Genomic DNA, 18,432 nt, shown 5'->3' with positions numbered 1-18,432 from the left:
CGCTTATAATTCGGTTATTTGCGGCTATAATCGTAATCACGCGGTTCGTGGCGTAGCAGGGCGGCGTGTCGCGGCCGCCCGTTGCGTATTTTAGGATTGTGTGTAGGAGTGCACTGGCTGCCGCGAAAGCGCGGCGAAGGCGGCGGAGCTCCACCCGTTGGGGCCAGTGCACATAGAAGAATTGAGCGCGGCGATCTGCTCAGCAGAGGTCGAGTACGCTCCGGCCTCAGCTCGGTAACTGGATAGGCTTAGTTCGGCGGTGCCGGAGCGGCGGTGTCGCTGAGAGGAGAGAGCCTCTTTCTCTCGGGACCCGTCTTTTTATACGCGCGAGATTCGGGACTCGTGGTGGGAAAATGAGGTTCGGGGATTCTCGATACGCGTCGTGGTTTTTCGGAGCGTCTCGCTGTCCGTTATTACCGCCGTGTAACGGCTGTAACTATTTAAACGAGGGGCGCTAAGCACCTGCTGTTCTGCCCGGCCGATGGTCGCTGGGCGCAGCCTTCCGGTCAGTGGTCGACCGGGAACGATGGGGGTGCTATCGTTACAAGGTTAAACATCTGAAAGGCGAAACCGAGATATACAACGACAAAATTACTTTGATCGGCATAACCGGGCATAAAGCGCGAACAATAGGAAAATTCTACGCGACTATCGATTTAGGCAGCCGAAAAATCAAACACGCGATTTATGTCGTAAAGGACGACTTCCCAATGGAATACGAAGGGATCATAGGGATCGATTTTCTACAAAAGCAACAAGTCGCGTGCGATTACAAAAAACAGGAGATTCAAATAGGAAACGCCATATTAAAATTACAACCGTACAATAAAATTCAATTAAAACCGCGTAGCGAAACAATAATACAAGCGGCAACGAATCGTAATAAGATAGGCGTGATAAAAGCCGAAGAAACAGCACCGGGAATATATATTGGACGATGCCTGGTAGAATCAAAAAATTTTTTGTGCCCCGTCCGTATAATTAATACGACCGATGAGACCGTAGAGATTAGTACGCCGCTCGTAACCGTAGAAGACATGTGAAGATAACGCACACGAAGTATATACGATACACACGGGCAACACTCATAACTCATCAATGCGCGACGAACGAATCTGACAATTATTACGCACGGATCATCTAAACGTCGAAGAAAAACGCTCATTACAACGGATATGCGAAGAGTATAGCGATATATTTCATTTAAATGAAGAATCACTGACATGCGCGACGATAAAGCACGAGATAAACACGCGCGCCGACACCTCGCCCGTCAACGTAAGACCATACCGCCTTTCCGAGAAACATAAAGCAGAAGTAAATAAGCAAGTTCAAGAAATGCTAAAAGACAGAATTATTAGAACAAGCGTAAGTCAATGGAATGCTCCATTATTAGAAGTGCCGAAAAAAGTCGATGCGTCAGGAAAACAAAGACTCAGGGTAGTAGTAGACTTCCGAAAAGTTAACGATTTAACTATAGGCGACTCATTTCCCCTGCCTAATATTACCGATATATTGGACCAGTTAGGAAACGCCAAATATTTTACGACGCTTGATCTAGCATCAGAATATCATCAGATATCGATGGCCGAGCGCGATAAAAATAAAACCTTTTCAACCCCCTATGGACACTACGAGTTCAACCGAATGCCGTTTGGATTAAAAAACGCACCTGCGACCTTCCAACGATTAATGAATTCGGTACTAACAGGGATACAAGGGCTCAGATGTCTCGTTTATCTCGACGACATCGTTATATATCGGATCCAGCTTAGAGGATCATAAAAGAAGACTCGCGGAAGTACTACAGAGATTACGAAAACATAATTTAAAATTGCAACCGGAAAAGTGCGAATTTTTACGTAAAGAAGTAATATACTTAGGGCATATTATTTCCGAGAACGGCATATTACCCGATCCGTCAAAACTAGACGCGGTAAAAAATTTTCCACGAAAAGTAAAAGACATACAATCGTTTATCAGACTAGCGGGCTACTATCGCAAATTCATTGAAGATTTCTCGCGAATCGCGAAACCGTTAACAAAACTAACAAAAAAGACGGAAGTTTTTGTATGGGGAAACGAACAACAAATCGCGTTCGACACCCTAAAATAAAAATTAATGATCGCGCCAGTGTTAAAATATCCGGACTTGATCGAAGAATTCAACGTGACCACCGATGCCTCCGACTATGCAATCGGAGCCGTGCTGTCACAGGGACCGGTAGGTAAGGACCGACCTATCGCTTACGCCAGCCGAGTATTATCTCGGGCAGAACAAAATTATAATACGACCGAAAAAGAATTGTTAGCAATCGTATGGACAGTTAAACATTTTCGACCATATGTCTATGGAACAAAATTTAAAATAATAACCGACCATAAACCTTTAATTTGGCTATTTAACATCACGGACCCCGGATCAAGACTCATCCGCTGGATATTAAAATTAGAAGAGTACGAGATTACGAGATAATTCACAAGGCCGGACGAGCAAACGCGAACGCCGACGCGCTAAGTCGACACGTAACTCGAGATGCAAGCGAGAGAAGAAACAGAGAAATCTTCAAAGAAGAAGTAGAAGAAGTAGAGTAGAAGAAGAGAAAGACGAGGGAGAAGAAAAACTCGCCGATAACGCAAGAGTATATACCGAAGAGGAGAAGCAACAAATACTCTACGAATATCACGATGCGCCCACAGGAGGACATCAGGGAATCGAACGTACAATAAAAAGAATTCGATTAAATCATAACTGGCCAAGGTTGACAAGAGATGTCGAAAAATATATCTCGAAATGCGAATCTTGCCAGAAAAATAAATTATCGCGACGAGTAAAAGCACCCCTCATTATTACGGACACGCCGAGTCAACCATTCGAGAAATGCGCGCTAGACATAGTCGGACCGTTAACAATTACTAATAACGGAAATAAATATTTACTAACTTTCCAAGATAATTTAACCAAATTTAGCAAAGCGATACCGATCGCAAACCAAGAAGCTAACACTATCGCGAAAGAATTCGCCACGAAAATAATTTTCGAATACGGGATTCCCGAAAAAATTCTAACCAACCAAGGAACAAATTTTGTAAGTGAAATATTTAAAAATACGTGCAAATTACTTAAAATCGATAAAATTCAAACAACAGCTTATCACCCCGAAAGCAACGGAGCATTGGAGCGTTCACACCGTACTTTAGCCGAATATTTAAGACACTATATAAATGCCGACCAGACAGACTGGGAAGAGTGGATTCCCTACGCAATGTTTACGTATAATACGACCCCACACACGGCTACGGGATATACACCTTTCGAATTAGTATACGGACATCAAGCGGACCTACCGACAGCCCTAGCGAGACCGCCTAAACTTACGTATAGTTACGACGACTACTCGCAAGAATTAAAAGAAAGAATACGGGCGACAAAACCAGCTCGCGAAAGAAAATATTAAAAAAGAAAAAATAAAAGCCAAAGGATACTACGATAAATCCACGAAAGAAACAAAGTTTAAGATAGGCGACAAAATACTAGTATACGACGAGACGCTCCGACGGGGACGATCGAAAAAATTAGACGCGCTGTGGACAGGACCGTACGTAATAACCGAAAAGAATTCCGACGTAAACTACACAGTAAAAAAGGGAAGAAAAGCAGTGCGCATGCATACGAATAGACTAAAGCTATTTATAGAAAACTAATACTTACTCAATCATCATCCGCCTCGCAAGCGTCACGACGGTCGGGGCCGTACGGGTAGGGCCGCCCTTGTTGTAGGGCCTCTAAGATCCGGTATACTGGAATCAGGAATGCCTCCACCGGAGGCACAAGCACTACCTCCTGTACGATACGTACCCCCGTGGAAATGTCAACGGACACCCGCAAAGAAAACGGGGTGCCCGCAGCCCGGCGGATAGCCGCACGGGCCGCCCCAAACGGGTGGCCGGTAGTTCCGGCCCCACCACAGGCGAGCGACGCACGGCACGTGCACGTACACATTCGGAGCACATAGGCTCCCACCAGGGCGTGATCTCATCACAGCCCAAACAATTAAAAATCATGTCGCTACTGAACATTTTTAATTGACCGAAAAGAAATTTTTTTTTTTTTCCAACCGGCACAAAAGCTGTCATAAGACTAAAGGATGAGATGCAGAAGCACCCCGGGACTCAAGAGTCACATATGAAACTAACACCTTTTTCACCTGATAAAAAGTTGCGAACCAAAGCAATACCATTAAAGATAAAATAAACACTTAATATATTATTACAGGACACTCACACTCTTAATCTGCAATACTGCAGCATCCGCGAATCAACGCGAGAAGAATCGACCGTATGAAATAACGGAATTCAAGCATAGCCCAGGGATATACTTTGAGCAAATTGGTCAACTACACTATTCCAAGAAAACATGGAAATTAGTAATAAAATTAGACCTAGCACCCTAAATTACAGACAGGAATAAATAAAAAATTATTTAAAACAATCAGAAACAATGTGCGATTCAACAATTTTGCGACCCCCTTATTATAAGATCACATGTATCAATTCGAATAATATCGCGAAACGAAAATTAAAATATTTAAATAACATAATGAATCAAATTAACACTATATACAAAAGACCTATAAACAAACGTCGAGGACTAATAAATGGAATAGGCTCGATAGCAAAAACATTATTCGGGACCATGGACGCAAATGACGAAAAACGCATAAACGAACAGCTAGAATTATTAGAATATAATCGACAAGTAACCGAACACGCGATTCGTAACCAATTAAAAATAATAAATGCTACTGTAGCGCATTTAGATAAATTAGAAAACATAATTAAACATAACGAAAAAGTATTGCAAAAAACCATAACCGAATCTATTTCTTTAGAAGAAATACGTGACCATTTCAGGGCCATAGATGCAATTATAGGCGAATTAGTAAAGGACGCAGTAAATATAATAGAATATTTAACATATATACGAAAAGGCGAAATGCACCCTAAATTAATGCCGATTAATGACATTGTAATCCATTTAAAGGAAGCGGCAGCGCAACTGCCAGAAGGATTATATTTTCCTTTTAAAATCCGCACAGACGACTGGTTAGCGATAGAAGAAAACACCGCGATAACAGCGTACTGTGATCCGACGACAATATATACTATTTTGCATTTCCCTTTAATTGCGCAACCGACCTATGATATTGTAAAAGTAATAGAATTCCCCACACCATCCTATGATAATGTATACAATTATATCAAAATAAATAATCAAATAATTGTTATAGATACAGAAAAATTAACATATGCTACAATAACAGAAAGCGAATTGTGAAATTGTAATAAAATTAATACACAATATGTTTGTAAACGCAATGCACCCGTACACCGCGTAGATTTAGACGCACCATGCGAAATTCAAATGTATACGCAGCGACAGTATTATCAGAGCAAATGTAATGTAAGACACTATGTCTCAACCCATATGTTATGGATAGCATTACACCAAGAGCACACTTGGTTATACTCGATGGACGCCGAACAAACGATAACCATACAATGTGACGGTCAGCTCGAAAATAAAATAATAAGAAATACCGGCGAAATTACGCTAAACGGAAATTGTAAACTGACAACAACGGACACAACAATAGAAACAGAAGACAAGACATACGAAACCGTTCTAGAAACCTTTCTACCTAATATCAATATAACAATTCCAAGAGACGGAAATATAACAGGACGTAACGAAGACATGCTAGAAAATATCTCACAACATCGCTTAGAATTAACAAACCTCAAAGCCAAATTGACAGATATAGATAACGACTTACAAAACAACGAACAAAACTTCTACGCAACGAAACAATTTATCTATCCAATGACATCTAGCGGAATAATAATAATATTAATCATAATAACCATTATAATATTTTGGATAATAATACAACGAAGAAATAAAAACAAAAGACGACCATCAGTTAGGATAGTCGATGACTTTGGCATACCAAGATCAATATTAAAAAGAAGCCAAAGTACTAGATTTTAGAAATAAGAAACGATTATAAAACTACATTGTAACCGGGAATTATAATTGTAGGTAACATTAGAAATAATTTTAACATAAAATAAGAAGGAAGCGAAAAACTTCGTACCTCCGTTTTTCTTTTTTTTACGGGGGAGGGATGTTAAAGCCTGAACTATAACCATTAGTTATTAGAAATTAGAATTTACTGAATATCTTTATAGAATACTGTAAAACATTTTTGCTTATAAAAGAGCGCTCTCGACAAACGCTCGTCGCGCGAAAACGCTAACGCAGCAAGACACGCGCGAAGCACCGGAAACCGCGAGATGCAAGCGAAGACCTGCGACTTCAACCTGCTTCGCTTGCAGTTAGAACAAAAACACGTGAATATTACTAACCAATCAGAGACCTGTTTCCAAGGGCCTCTCCCGAAAGAAATCCAAGAAACAAAGAATATATAAGACCGAGAGTCAGCCCGCGAGGACAGTCGCAAATTAAGATTCAAATCAGAAGTAACGCAGTCGCTAACAAAATTCCGAAACACTAACAAGACGAAGAGTCACTAAGAAAAGATTTACTAATAAACGCTCGCTAGCCAAACATCTAATTCTGCGCGAATATATATTTAAAGAATAAAGGACGAGAAATAAAGGGTAAACCACATTAAATAAAACTCGAAAGTATATTTCTGAGACGAAAGAAGGAAAACACTATCCTAAATCTCTGCAATATCCTGTGCGACCCGAGGATCCCCATCCTTTATTCGGCGCAATCCCAGTGCCGTTACGCGGCACACAACAGCTGTGAAGCTTGATAAAGAGATATAGTTCTATGTTACGGTACAATTTTAATTAATCTTATCTGTCTACGCTAAAAGAAACTTTATGTTGTTATGTTGCGTTAAACTAAATTCTCATCCTTTATATGCTAAGAAATTTGCGTGGCAATGTTAAAGAAAGCTATACTTTAATTTATTACGTTTGAAGAGATTTTAAGTTGAAAAGGCATGTATCACATGAGATTATCATATAAATACTTGTTATAACGTCAAGTCAATGTGATTCTTCAGACAGTTATCCTTATGTAACCAAAGAGGTGTATGTTCTAAGTTATATATTTATCTATGCTTTACTCATATAGAAATTATAAGGTGTTTTAATTTCAAATACATCATTTATTTTAAGCAATTCCTTACAGCTTTCTCAGAAGAGGAGGGAAAGGAAAGAAGGTCGAAGGATGCAAAGGTGAATGGGGAAGGGAAATTGTTAGTGAGAAGATTAGAGGAGATAGGGTGGGCAATTGTGAATGGAGGGGTAGCAGGAGATGAGGAGGGGAGCTGGACGTACATGGGGCCGAATGGGAGATCAGTCATTGATTATGTGATTGTGAAGGAGGAGGTGAGGGAGGAAATTATGAGGGTAGAGATAGGAGATAGGATTGACTCGGACCACATGCCGGTAGTGGTAAGGATCAGAGGGGAAAGAGGAGGATTGGAGAAGAAGGTAAAAAAGAGGGAAAAGAGGTGGAACTGGTCGGGAGAGGGGAAGAAGGAATTCAGGGAGAGGTTAGGAGTGATAGGGGAGAGGCAGGGAGATGAACAAGAAGAGAGAGGGGTAGAGGTGGAGTGGGGGAGGATGGAAAGAAAAATACAGGAAGTGCTAAGTAAGGGAAATGGGGGGGAAAGTAGGGAGGAGAGAAGAAAAAGGGGAGGGTGGTTTGATGAGGAGTGCAGAAAAGATAAGGGGGAGGTGGCAAAGGAGTTGAAAAGATGGAAGAGGAAAGGGGGGAGGGAAAGGAATATAAGAGAAGAAAGAAGGAGTACAAGGGATTATGTAGGAAGAAGAAAGAGGAGGAGAATGAAGAATGGACTAGGAGGGCAGTGGAAGCGAGGACGGAGGGGCAGGTATGGGAGGTAATTAGGAAAGAGAGGAGAAGGGGGAAAGGAGGGGGGAGAAGGGATTGAGATGGAAGAATGGAACAGTTATTTTAGGGATTTATTAGGGGGGGGTGGAGTCGAGAGTGGTGTTGGGAGGAAGCAGGAGGATAAGGGAGAAGGTGGAAGATCAGGAAGACCAGATAGAAAGGGGAGAAATTAGGAGGGCGATAGGAAGGATAAAAGATAGGAAGGCGGTGGGGGTGGATGGAATACCAGGAGAAGTGTGGAAATATGGCGGAGAGGGGCTAGAAGAGTGGGTGTGGGAATTTTGTAATAGGATATGGAAGGGGGAAGGGTGGATTAGAGAATGGTGTGAGGGGTTGGTGATACCAATTTTGAAAAGAGGAGAGGGAAGGGAGGTCTCAGATTACAGGGGAGTAACGCTGGCGCCGTCGTTATACAAAGTGTATGCGACGGTGTTAGCAGAGTGGCTGAGGGGCGAAGTGGAGGAAGGAGGGATGGTGCCACCGAATCAAACGGGGTTCAGGAGAGGGATGGGGACAGTAGATAATATTTACGTTTTAAACTATTTGATAAATAGACAGATAAGCAGGAAAGGAAGACAAATGGTACTATTTTTTGTAGACCTGAGGGCGGCGTTTGATTCGGTGGACAGGGTGAAATTAATAGCGGCGTTGAGAGGGAGGGGGGTGAAGGAAGGGATAGTAAGGAGATGTGAGGAGTTAGTAGGGGAGATAGGATTCAGGGTTAGAATAGGGGAGGAGAGGGGAGAAAAGTTCTGGACAGGGAGGGGAGTGAGGCAGGGGTGTCCTCTGAGTCCGCTGCTTTTTAATATGATGATGGCGGACTTGGAGGAGGAGATGAGGAAAGGGAGATGGGGAGGAGTGAGGTTGGGAGAGGATAGGATATACACGCTAGCGTACGCGGATGATGTGGTGATGATGGCAGAGGATGAGGGGGGAATGAGGTGTATGATGGAAAGATTAGGTAGATATTTGGAGGGGAAGGGATTGGAGTTGAATGAGAGCAAGTCGAAGGTGATGAGGTGCAGGAAGGGGGGGAAGGAGGCTGAAGAAAGCTAGTTGGTATTGGAAGAGAAAGAAGTTGGAGGAGGTAAAGGAGTACAAGTATTTAGGCTATGTAGTACAAAGGAATGGGGGGCAGGATGGACAGGTGAGGGAGAGGATGAGGAGGGGGCAGCAGTATTGGGGCAAGTATGGGGGATAGGAAAGAGGAGATTTGGGGGTAATTGGGGGAGGAGATTATGGCTTTTTGATGCGTTAGTGTGGACGGTTTTAGGGTATGGGGTTGAGATATGGGGGTGGAAGGAGAGAGAGGGATTGGAAAGGGTGCAGGAAAGGTATATGAGATGGATGTTAGGAGCGGATTGGGGAACGCCGGGGTATATGATAAGGGAGGAGCTCCAAAGGGAAAAGTTAAGATCAAGGATGGGAAGAAGGGCGTGGGGATATGAGAAGAGGTTGGAGGAGGGTAAGGGAGGGGGGCTGGCGAGAGTATGTTTAGAGGAAATTAAGGAGAGGGCTAAAAAGGGAGGGGAAATATCGGAGTGGGAGAAAGAAAGAAAAGAGTTTTTTGACGGTAAAGGGATGAATTTAAGGGAGGTGGAGGAAAGAAGGAAAAGAGGGGAATTTAGGTGGGAGGAGGTTGAGGAATGGGAAAAGAAAGGACAGAGGGAGGAGAGATGGGAAAAGATTGAGAATTCGGTATATAATAAATGGTACAAGCAGGTAAAGGGGGAGGGAGTACCGAAGTATCTGAGGAAAGGATGGACGGAAGGAAGGTGGCAGAGGATGGCGAAGTACAGATTGGGGAATGGGATGAGGGGAAATAGATATTGGGAGAAGGAGGAGGAAAGGAGGTGTAGGATGTGTGGGGGAGGGGTGGAGACATGGGAACATGTATGGGAGGAATGTATGGAATGGGGAAGGGGAGAAAGCTGGCAGGAAATGGTGAGGGAGGTACTGGGAGAGGAAGGAGAAGGGGAATTGTGGGTAAAACTGTTGGAGGAAGCGAGAGGGGACGGGGAAGGTGGTGAGGGGAAAGGGGGAGAGGGAGAGAGTGGGAGAGAGAGAGAGAGAGAGAGAAAGTGGAGGAGGAAAGGCGGAAGTAACCGGAAGCGGAGGTCCCACATTAGATTAAGCTAGTAATAAGATTGCGTAAGATAGGAGGGGAAGGGTGAGAGTGTATGTGTAGGGGTAGATAGAGCGTAAAGAGAGAGATGAAAGAGAGGTAAATGGTGCGACGAGATAGGGCGAGAGTAAGGCGGAGTTGCATGGCGTTTTGTTTTCTGTATATTTTATAGGCTAAGTCATAGGTTAAGGATAGATTATAAGTGGATGTAAAAAGTGTGTAAAGGTTTGGGACCGCTCCTTAAGGGAAAAAGCGCCTTGTAATCCCCAATTGGGGCAGCAATAAACGTTTCTAAATCTACAGCTTTCTCACATCTAGATTTAGACGAATTAAAACTATAGCGTGCGGAGCCAGAATAGTCATTGTCAAAACACGATTTCTAGCGCGCGATATATATTTTCGTCTTCAGATAACTGTCATATCGCAAAACTCGCTTCTCTTCCGATTACGCCAAAATTTTTAAAACGTCGCGTATTCTCCGACAACAAATTTATATATAGAAAATCACTGATCTGTTGTTGTTGATTCTCCAGCTGCTCTTCTTCGCCTTCTTGAGCTTCTGTTGTGTTGACGTGTCGATTCTCCATCTCTTCTTCAGTTTCTTCAGTCTCCGACGTGGTGTTAAGGCGGTTTTCCACGTCGGCTTCCTCCACGTTCTGCTCTCTCCCATCTCTTTCCTCGTTATCAGGAAGCTGCGACACTTGTACATTAGATGTTCGACTGCCATCACTCTGCACTAATAAAACAAAAAAATTAAATTAAAAATAAAATTTATATTTTATATTATTCTTATTTTCATGCTCAAATTTAATAAGACATCTGTCAAGTATTACTCGTGAGTATTCCTCACCTTTTAATTTTCAACTCGTTTCTAGCCTTCCGGAGAAAAGTAAGGCGTGTAACGGATTTCTAATAAAAATAATTTACATTCGCTTAAATATTTTAAATTAAAAATTTTTTAATTTTAAATTCGCGCATAAAATGACGAGAAATAAGATAACATTGTTACCTTCATTCACTACATACACACCCTGTAGTCGTCATCACTGTTCTCCACATTATCCAACGTAACGTGTTGTTTTTCTTCTTCCTGCTTTTCTTCTTGCTTTTCTCCTTGCTCTTCTTCTTCCTGCACTTCTTCTTCTTGCACTTCTTCTTCCTGCACTTCTTCTTCCTGCTCTTTTTCTTCCTGCATTCTATTTCTAAGCCCACCAATCATTGGGAAAGCTAATAAAATCATAAAGAAGATATTAATATTTTTCTTAATTTTTATATTTTATTTCCTCATGTGAAACGTTTGAATTTATTTTAAAATATTAACCTACTGGGTGAAAATATTTCAGGATCGGCTGTGCTCACGGTGACTATACTCACGTTATCATCGTCATCATCATTATCGCTATCTAAAAATGATATAATTATATATATTTCGTAAAATTTTTACATTTTTACTTTTTGTGTTATTTTCTTAAAATTGAAGCTCACCTGATGACAGAGAAATAACTGGAATCGACTCACGTGCATTTTCGTTTAATCATACTCTCCCTAAAATTTATTGTTATCTTGGTGAAATTGTGTAATTTTTTAAAAATTAATATTTTATACAAACTTACGTGCAAGTGGTGCCTCGAGCTCTTCTGCCCGACGTCTTCGTCCCATTGCTATATTAGTTATCTACATATATTGTTATCTACAAATTATTGATTTAAAAATTTAGAAAAATTAACAAGTTTTGGAAGTTTTATTGCATTTTTTAAAAAACATTTCAAATTAGACCACCCTCCTGTTCTTTTGATAACGTCTATGCTGACTCCACTTCTCTTAGCGGCTGAAGTCGAAGCATGGCGAGTGCTATATGCGCTGAATACGTTCATATCAATTCCGCTATCCTTGAGAGTCTTTTTAATCCAGCGACTTAAGGTCTGACTGGATACTGACCTAAAGAGTTTTTTGAAGGAAATAAACAATTTTTTGGGTTTTTGACGAATCATCATAACGATAGGATCGTTTTCTCTTTTTCTCTCTTTCAAATGTTTTGACAAAATTGAATTTATGTTATGTTTATTTAAATATGTTGTAACTATATTATGGAAAAGTTGACGTTATCGTTAATTTGGCTGCACCTCTACTAATGAATATTACACTTGATAAGGACCACATCCATATGGTCGAAACGTTGTGTGTTTTTTAAAATAAATATAATTTTGGCTAGTTGGGTCGACTTTACTTCGTTCCTATTTTAAAATTTTACTAGCGACTTTTTAAGTATCTAATTATTATTGAAATAAACAATTTTGTCTCTAGACCTCTCAAGTCCTTAGTTTTTTCCAGATACGCTTCTAATGAAGAAACAACGCACAAATTCATATTTTCGCGATAAATCGGAACAAATAATGTCGGTTGTGATCTATCAAGCCTCGAAGTCTTAATTCTATCGGGAATTTTTATTTCAATACCCTTCTTAGTTTTGCGAATATTTTTTATGTTAATCAGTCCGAGTGTCTGCATACGTTGTCCAGTAGTGAGAGAGAGCAGCGTTACTAACTTCAAGGATAGTTTCTCTAATGTCATATCCTTATTAGCACTCCAACAATTCACATGATCCAACACGATCTTGGGATCCCATGTAGAATCATATTTCGGTCTACTAGGTCGTAGTTTTTCAATTCCTCTAAAGAATCTTTTTACTCTCGCATCTTCTCCCACTTCTGGACCCCGCAGTAAGGCTATTGCCGACGGGTCGCATTTATTTCCCCGACAATCATTTGACCGACGATTTACTTGACTGACACCATTTGGTCGACAATACACTTGACCGATAATATCACTAACAAATCGACAATTAACATGGCCGACAAGTACACTTAACCGACACGGTTATTTGACCTACAGTTTACATGATCGACAAGTATACTTAACTGACACAGTCATTTGTTCGACAAATTACTTCACCGACAGTACATTAAACCTACAACGTCCATAACTTAGCCGACACATGTCGTTACCAGGGCACACCACAAGGAGGTGTATGGACTTTGTACCCCGCTACCCCAAAACACCCTCTAACCACCCACAAATAGAAACCTACGTGAACTTTGCTTTGTCTTGCAAAGTACATTCGCGGACATAGTGGATTCCACCCGCCTGCGGGGGGTTCCACTACCAAAAAACTAGACACATAGGTTCGGGTTGAACTTCGCTTCGCGTGGAAAATTGCAAACCCATGTGGAACCTCGCTTCGCGTGGAAAAGTGTATGCGTGGACGCAGTGGGTTCTGCCGCTCTGCGGGGGGCTCTACTACCAAAAAACTAGACACATAGGTCTGGGTTGAACCTCGCTTCGCGTGGAAATGTGCTAGACCCATTGCCGACCTACAGCTGTTGAGCGTGCCATAAGAGACTTTATTTCCTTGAAACTCTTCTGTCAAAAACTTCAGAACCTCCGCTATCGTTCCTTTATATGGATTAACGTTATTGTTTCTGCAATACCTCCATCACTTTTTCAACCAACCATTGTACTGCCTAAACGAGGACTCCGTCAGCGAAGAAACCTTGATATCTGTCGTCTCTACCGGTACGTCTCTTAGCTCGAATGGCTTCTTAACAACGTTCCGACAGATGTATAATCGAGAACGGCGGAAATGCGTAAAAATAAAACGATCTCCAGTTAATAGTAAACGCATCAATAGCTATTGCATCAGGATCTCTCATCCACAAAACGTAATGTGAACATTTAGAATTCGTTCTCGATGCAAATAAGTCAATGTTCGGTTTACCAAACCTCTGTACTATCGTTTGAAAGGCTGTGTGATAGTGCAAATTCCGTCTCCGGCTCAAGACGTCTCGACTCAATGTCCGCTTCGACGTTCTCTTTAGATTGTATATACGACGCGAACACCCAAAGATTAGACACTCTTTTCGCTTCACTCCCAGATTTGTTTTGCCAACTCGCTCAATTTCTTAAACCGAATACCGCCTATTTTATTTATGTAAGCAATCGTGGTTGTATTATCAATTTGTAACAAAATATCACTATTTCTGACTTTTTCTGCGAAGCACTTGAGTCCAAAAAATGCTGCTAACAATTCTAAATAATTGAGTAACGAGACCCCCCGTTACCCGGCCGATTACCGCCGGAAGGCTGCGCCCGGCGAACACCGGCCGGGCGATGCAGCAGGCGCGATGCGCCACAATTAAATTATTTAATACGGGCCGTCATTACAACCGACGTATCGCTCCGCGCTTCGCGTCGCGCCGAATCCCGAACGATCCCGAGAGCGAACGAAGTTCGCCGAATCAGCTCGCGATCGAGATCTGGAGCCGTATAAAAAGAGCGGCTCCAGACAAGAAGAATCACTCCGATTTCCGATCCGCTCTAGAGCTAGCATAGCTCCTAGAACCGAACCAGATACCAGAAAACTAGCTAGCGACGAGTTACGGGGGTCGGGTGTACTCTGCCTCCGGTGAGCGTTCTCACCGCCGCCACCTAGCCAGATCCTACCTATCATTCACGAGCGAACGACCGAGGGAATCGGGAGTGTCCGGTCTCCATCGAAAGTTTTCGGTTATCGGAACCGCTCACTTCCGTTTGCATTTCGGTACCGGACAATACCTCGAGGTAGGGAGTTCTCTGCCTTGGACGGGAGTTTCCGTCACCGGTAACCGTCCCTGGGGAACCATAATATCCTATGGTTATAATCGCGAAACAATCCCGCGCCCCATACGCTATCAAAAACGACCGAACCGCGCGAATAACGCAATGCGCATTCGATATCTCGAACGCTCTCTCGGACACGAGAGAGAGCGTGCACAAAAACGCGCATACCAAAGCCACGCGCTCGGCCCCGCCGCACCCCGCTTCACGCGCCGTCACCGCTCGCGCGACAACATCAACACGCGACCGAGACAGTGCAAAGGCTCGGCCCTTTAAACTGTCGATAAACGACACGAGCCTGGGGCAATAACCCCGCGCCTACACGAAGCGTTTAATGCATTGTTTCTTTAGTTGTATTATATTGCAAGTTACTTTAATGTATTTATCCAAAGCGTTTAATGCATTGTTTCTTTAGTTGTATTATATCGCGAATGACTTTAATGTATTTACCCGAAGCGTTTAATGCATTGTTTCTTTAGTTGTATTATATCGCGAATCACTTTACTGTATTTATCCGAAGCGTTTAATGCATTGTGTCTTTAGTTGTATTATATCGCGAATCACTTTAATGTATTTACCCGAAGCGTTTAATGCATTGTTTCTTTAGTTGTATTATATCGCGAGTTACTTTGATGTATTTATCCGAAGCATTTAATGCATTGTTTCTTTAGTTGTATTATATCGCGAATCACTTTACTGTATTTATCCGAAGCGTTTAATGCATTGGTTCTTTAGTTGTATTATATCGCGAATCACTTTAATGTATTTATCCGAAGCGTTTAATGCATTGTGTCTTTAGTTGTATTATATCGCGAATCACTTTAATGTATTTATCCGAAGCATTTAATGCATTGTTTTCTTTCGTTGTATGAATATAATATCGCGAATCACTTCTTCTGTAATTACGCGAAACGTTAAATAAACTGTGTTCTTTATTTAAATACTGAGTCACCTTCTTGTGTTTTCGCATCAGCCCTTTCCCGAACCTTGCGATCACGACTGAGTAACGTCCGGCCGTATCGGGAAAAGCGGCCCGTTACAATTGATATGGCATTTCTTTTTCTCTTCGTTCCAATATCCATGAGTTCGTTGGCCTTGGCAAAAAACACCCCAATCTGAGAATGATGCATCCGAGAATATTTCCAAGACAGGTTCAAAGATCTCAATCGAACGTTTTGCATTCATAATATGCGACTTCCACCAGTCCAAATCCTCTCTGATTCCGTCATTTAATTCCATACGAGTCTCATAATTACCCTTATTTTTCTGCAATGCGATGAACTTTTCTCGTTCAAAATCCTTCATGTGTACCCAACCGAATTTTAAAGCTGCACAGCATGAACCTAAAGTTCCTACAAACCTAGCAAATTCTCGAATGTGGAACATCGCGTAATTGTACTGAATTTATGAACTTGATCACTGACTTTCTTTTTTCTTCCGTCGGTAATTCAATAGTCATCACAATCGTATCATAATCAAAGAGAAATCTACATCTGGTCGCCAGCTCCATTCTGCTCTTTTCTTTATTTATTACGAACCCTAATGATAACAACAATTTAACTGTTTCCTTTACGTTTTTTAATCATATTGTATGTGTCTAACAGTAGCAGATCATCCAAATAAATAACGGACAAATGACCCAATTCCCTTAAGTAGGAGATCACTGGCTTCAAAATTTTTGTAAACGTATACGGAGTCGTGCTTATATAACCCAAAAGGCAAACAATTAAATTCGTAGAGAACATCCCCAAATCTTAAGTATTTTCTATCTGCACTAGCAATGCGGATCAAATAATACGCGTCTTTCAAATCAATCGATGCCATAAAATAACCTTTCTACAATATACGTTTAACCGGTTTTCCGTCTTCTAATTTAAAATGTTCAGTGTTAATAAACTTATTAAGCTCTTTGTGAGATTAAGAATAAATCTGTAAGACCCGTTAGCTTTAGAAACAAGAAAAATTCTTGAAATAAATTGATTTGAAATCGGTTGACATTTTGAGATTGCCTGCTTCTTTACCAATTGAGCAATTTCCTTCCGAATCTGTAACTTTTCCTGTTCGGACCATTGAGGTTCTTTTGGGTGTAAGGATTGTCTCACTTTGCTGAGAACGGTATTTTATATCCTGAAACCCAACTCAGGATGGTTGCATCTGAAGTTAACCGCGACCATTGATCTCTAAATTCTGTCAACCTACCGGCAACCTTACTTACATTTATTCCTTTTTCGCAGATGCTTGTTCCGGCTTCCGATAAGTACTGCGACTCTGAGAAGACGAGTTTCATCGTTGGTTGTATGTTTGTTTCTGCCCGTTCACCTTCGATTGATCGTATGACTTCTGTCGATTCCAGCGAGACAAGCTTCGCAAGTTTTTTTAATTCTTGGTCTCTGTTTTTCCTTTTGCGCCGCCTTTTAAATCCTTCGATGACTGCTGCAAGACCTTAACTGTTTTGAGTTTATCCGTCAATCCTTTTCCAAAAAGCTCTTCGTCCCATAAGATATCCTTAAGAGTGTCTCTATATGAAACCTTGATATTTTTCAAAATAAGACTTCTACGGATCATTGTCTCATCGCGTTGTAAGTCTACTAACACTCTCGCGACTCCGCTAAGATCTTCCACCAGGCCTAATTTATTCTCTAGGTCCTTTTTTTTAGCGTAGCACTTAAAACTTTTGCAACTCCGGCAACAGCTGCAGTTATCTTCTTCTGTTTCTCAACAATACGCTCGTCTCTCTTAACCATAGTGCTATCTAAGGCGGATTTAACCTCCAAATTTAATTGTGGTGGATCTATACTCGTACAATTTCCCGGAGGGGGAATCTTTTTTAGCAATTTTTTCCGTTCTTCAGACGAAAGACCTTTTTTAATAATATCTTCCCATCTGACTGCAAGATCCTTGTGAACAGCCTGTGCTAACACTATCCGGCATAATGCGGTCTTCGAACATTTCTACGATCTCTACAGGCAACTCCTTATCTTCTTCTTTCTCCTGAGCGTTATCCGACTTATCCAGAGTTTTTTCTCCTTGATCGCCTGCTATCTCGGATACTTGTTCGGATGACGCTTTTTCAGATCCCTCCTGGATAGCCTCGCTGACTAATTCCGTCTCCGGTGAGCTGAGATTTCTGTCCATGACATTCGAGGCGGGGGAAAGTTTCCTTGTACCGCGCTCTTTGCTGTCGTAGTCATCCAGGAAATCGCTATCACCAATACGTCCACCCGGATGATAGTTCCGGCTAAAGCTCCTCTCATCGGTATCATAATAACGCCTGTAAGAACGGTAGCTATCACTTCTAGCCTCCCGAGATGTCGACTTTACCCAACGTTCTTGACGACTCCCTATTATGAGAAACAAAAAACAATTGTGCTTTTGCTCTTTTTTTTTATAAATATTATGTAACATTATGCTATACTATGACATATTTCACGTAGAGGTCATGTATGCATTTGATTTTTTCAACTACATTTTCAAGGTGAATTAGTTGGACTAAAACACCTGGCCGTGCATGTGCGTGTTATAAGAGCAAAATTGAATTTTTTCAATTTGCCTTTTCAAGGTGAATTGGTTAAACCAAGACGCCTGACTTACACGCTTGCGCATACCTCCTTGACGTCACTACAGCCTTGCCGGTTGAACTATCGTTACGTGGCGACGTTAGGTTATGAGCGCACCAAAATTTCTCACTTTTTCCTTTTTC

The 18,432-nt window shown here is 41.6% G+C and overlaps 1 protein-coding gene and 1 pseudogene across 5 annotated transcripts; both read right to left on the bottom strand.

Annotated features, from left to right (window-relative positions):
* Positions 1–10,550: 10,550 nt before the first annotated feature.
* LOC145940811 (uncharacterized) lies at positions 10,551–12,044 on the bottom strand. 5 transcript variants are annotated; one of them, XR_014426075.1, is made up of 6 exons: positions 11,693–12,044; positions 11,565–11,624; positions 11,401–11,482; positions 11,089–11,306; positions 10,930–10,988; positions 10,690–10,815 (listed from the first exon to the last, which is right to left on the bottom strand). XR_014426075.1 is itself a non-coding variant. In XM_083046387.1 (5 exons), the coding sequence occupies exons 4-5, from the start codon at positions 11,296–11,298 to the stop codon at positions 10,570–10,572; spliced, it is 435 nt and encodes a 144-aa protein (XP_082902513.1). In that variant the 5' UTR covers positions 11,299–11,306; positions 11,401–11,482; positions 11,565–11,624; positions 11,693–12,044; the 3' UTR covers positions 10,551–10,569. The 5 variants fall into 5 exon arrangements, 4 of the variants coding, with proteins under 4 accessions (XP_082902513.1, XP_082902514.1, XP_082902512.1 ...); XM_083046387.1 differs by lacking the exon at positions 10,930–10,988 and having other exon boundaries at positions 10,551–10,815; positions 11,110–11,306; XM_083046388.1 differs by lacking the exon at positions 10,930–10,988 and having other exon boundaries at positions 10,551–10,815; positions 11,110–11,306; positions 11,405–11,482.
* A 5,064-nt stretch (positions 12,045–17,108) lies between these two features.
* Positions 17,109–17,867, bottom strand: LOC145940176 (uncharacterized; annotated as a pseudogene).
* Between the last annotated feature and the right edge of the window lie 565 nt (positions 17,868–18,432).

This window comes from Prenolepis imparis, unplaced genomic scaffold, assembly GCF_030444845.1.
Source record: "Prenolepis imparis isolate NDT839.2.m4 unplaced genomic scaffold, iyPreImpa1.0 SCAF_9, whole genome shotgun sequence".
NCBI lineage: Eukaryota > Metazoa > Arthropoda > Insecta > Hymenoptera > Formicidae > Prenolepis > Prenolepis imparis.
This window is presented reverse-complemented; position numbering and strand designations above follow the sequence as displayed.